Raw genomic sequence first — 1334 nt, 5'->3', positions numbered from 1 at the left:
TCACAATAATCAAAACAATGGAAATTAGTATTTATTTTTGGCTGATATTTGCACATTTAATCTGAAGATTTCAGATACTAAAATAAAAAATGACTTACAAATCGGCAAATAAAAAAATGAAGGGGAACAAAATACTTCTGTTTTTTATTTTCTAATATTTGGACATTGATCATTTGTTTGTGTTTTTGTTGTAGATCCTAAAATCCTCCAGTGCTCAGTCACCAATCAAAGAGCGCAGCAGAGGGAAGTCCTTATCACCACGGCGGCGGCAGCTCAGTCCACAGCGGCGGGTCACAAACCGCCGAGACAAATCGTAAGTGTTTACGCCTCGGGTGAGAAAACCCCAAAACCAAACAAAAAGTCTGTTTCTCAGGTCTGTCAGATGAGATTACACTTTTATCTTTTCTGACCCCAGCTGCTGCTGATAGTCTGCCCGGGTCAGGTTCCTCTTCTTTCTCAGGTCAAGGAGACTTCAGGCTTTGTTTGGTGTTTGAAGAATAAATTTATGTTAGAGCAGAGCATGTTTGAATCTGAAACGAGGTGACGTTGTTGTCAGATGTGTGCGATACAACACGTCCTGTCTGAGACTGACAGTCAGCTGTCTGACAGGACGAACACAGATCTGATCTGATGTGTTGCAAACAAACAAGTTGACAATGAGAGGTGACGCTCAGAGTTAGCTGCTTTTTTTAAAACCAGGCTCCTTTCTGACTTTAGGCACTGAGACTCTGAAGCTGAGTGTGTCTGTGTGTGTCTGTGTGTGTCTGAGTGTGTCTGTGTGTGTCTGAGTGTGTCTGTGTGTGTCTGTGTGTGTCTGTGAGTGTGTGTGTGTCTGTGTGTGTCTGTGTGAGTGTGTGTGTGTCTGTGTGTGTCTGTGTGTGTCTGTGTGTGTCTGTGTGTGTCTGTGTGAGCCGTCAGCTGTGTCAGGATGTAACCCAATCTGACCCAACCACTCAGCAGCCACCTCCCAGTCAGACAGCCTCAGGATCACTGACAGGTCAAAGGACATCCTCTGTTGTGGCTCTGAGTTATTGTGATAACTTGCTATTAAAAAAAAACTCAAACTTTTGTCTTAAAATAGTAAATTATTTACCAATCAGTACACAGATGGTTATTTTTAAAAGTGTTTCTTTGCACTAAGGGTAACATATCCAGCAAGAATCCACTTTTTTAGCTGTTAAATACATTTTACTTGAATTAAGTCTCTCCTAGTGCTGCAAAGATATCTTTATATTCTGTTTGGGTCAGATTTTTCAGCCCGTTCAGACGTTTTCTGAGCTATTACATCAATTTATCTGTGGCAGATCAGTGTTTCCCCTGGGGTGGGGGTGGGG

General features: G+C 42.1%; 1 protein-coding gene across 2 annotated transcripts in view; it reads left to right on the top strand.

Moving 5' to 3' along the window:
* Positions 1–1334, top strand: part of vash2 (vasohibin 2) — a gene marked incomplete at its 5' end in the record, with an annotated part of 11627 nt that overhangs the window by 1226 nt on the left and 9067 nt on the right. For both annotated transcript variants that reach the window (XR_001312348.1, XM_014031136.1), the window contains 1 exon segment: positions 195–313. Coding sequence is in view for 1 of the 2 variants with exons in the window: in XM_014031136.1 (XP_013886590.1) it covers positions 195–313 (119 nt within the window).

The sequence above is a fragment of the Austrofundulus limnaeus genome, unplaced genomic scaffold (assembly GCF_001266775.1).
Source record: "Austrofundulus limnaeus strain Quisiro unplaced genomic scaffold, Austrofundulus_limnaeus-1.0 Scaffold1185, whole genome shotgun sequence".
NCBI lineage: Eukaryota > Metazoa > Chordata > Actinopteri > Cyprinodontiformes > Rivulidae > Austrofundulus > Austrofundulus limnaeus.
Note: the sequence above shows the minus strand (reverse complement) of the source record. Positions and strands in the feature narration are given on the sequence as shown.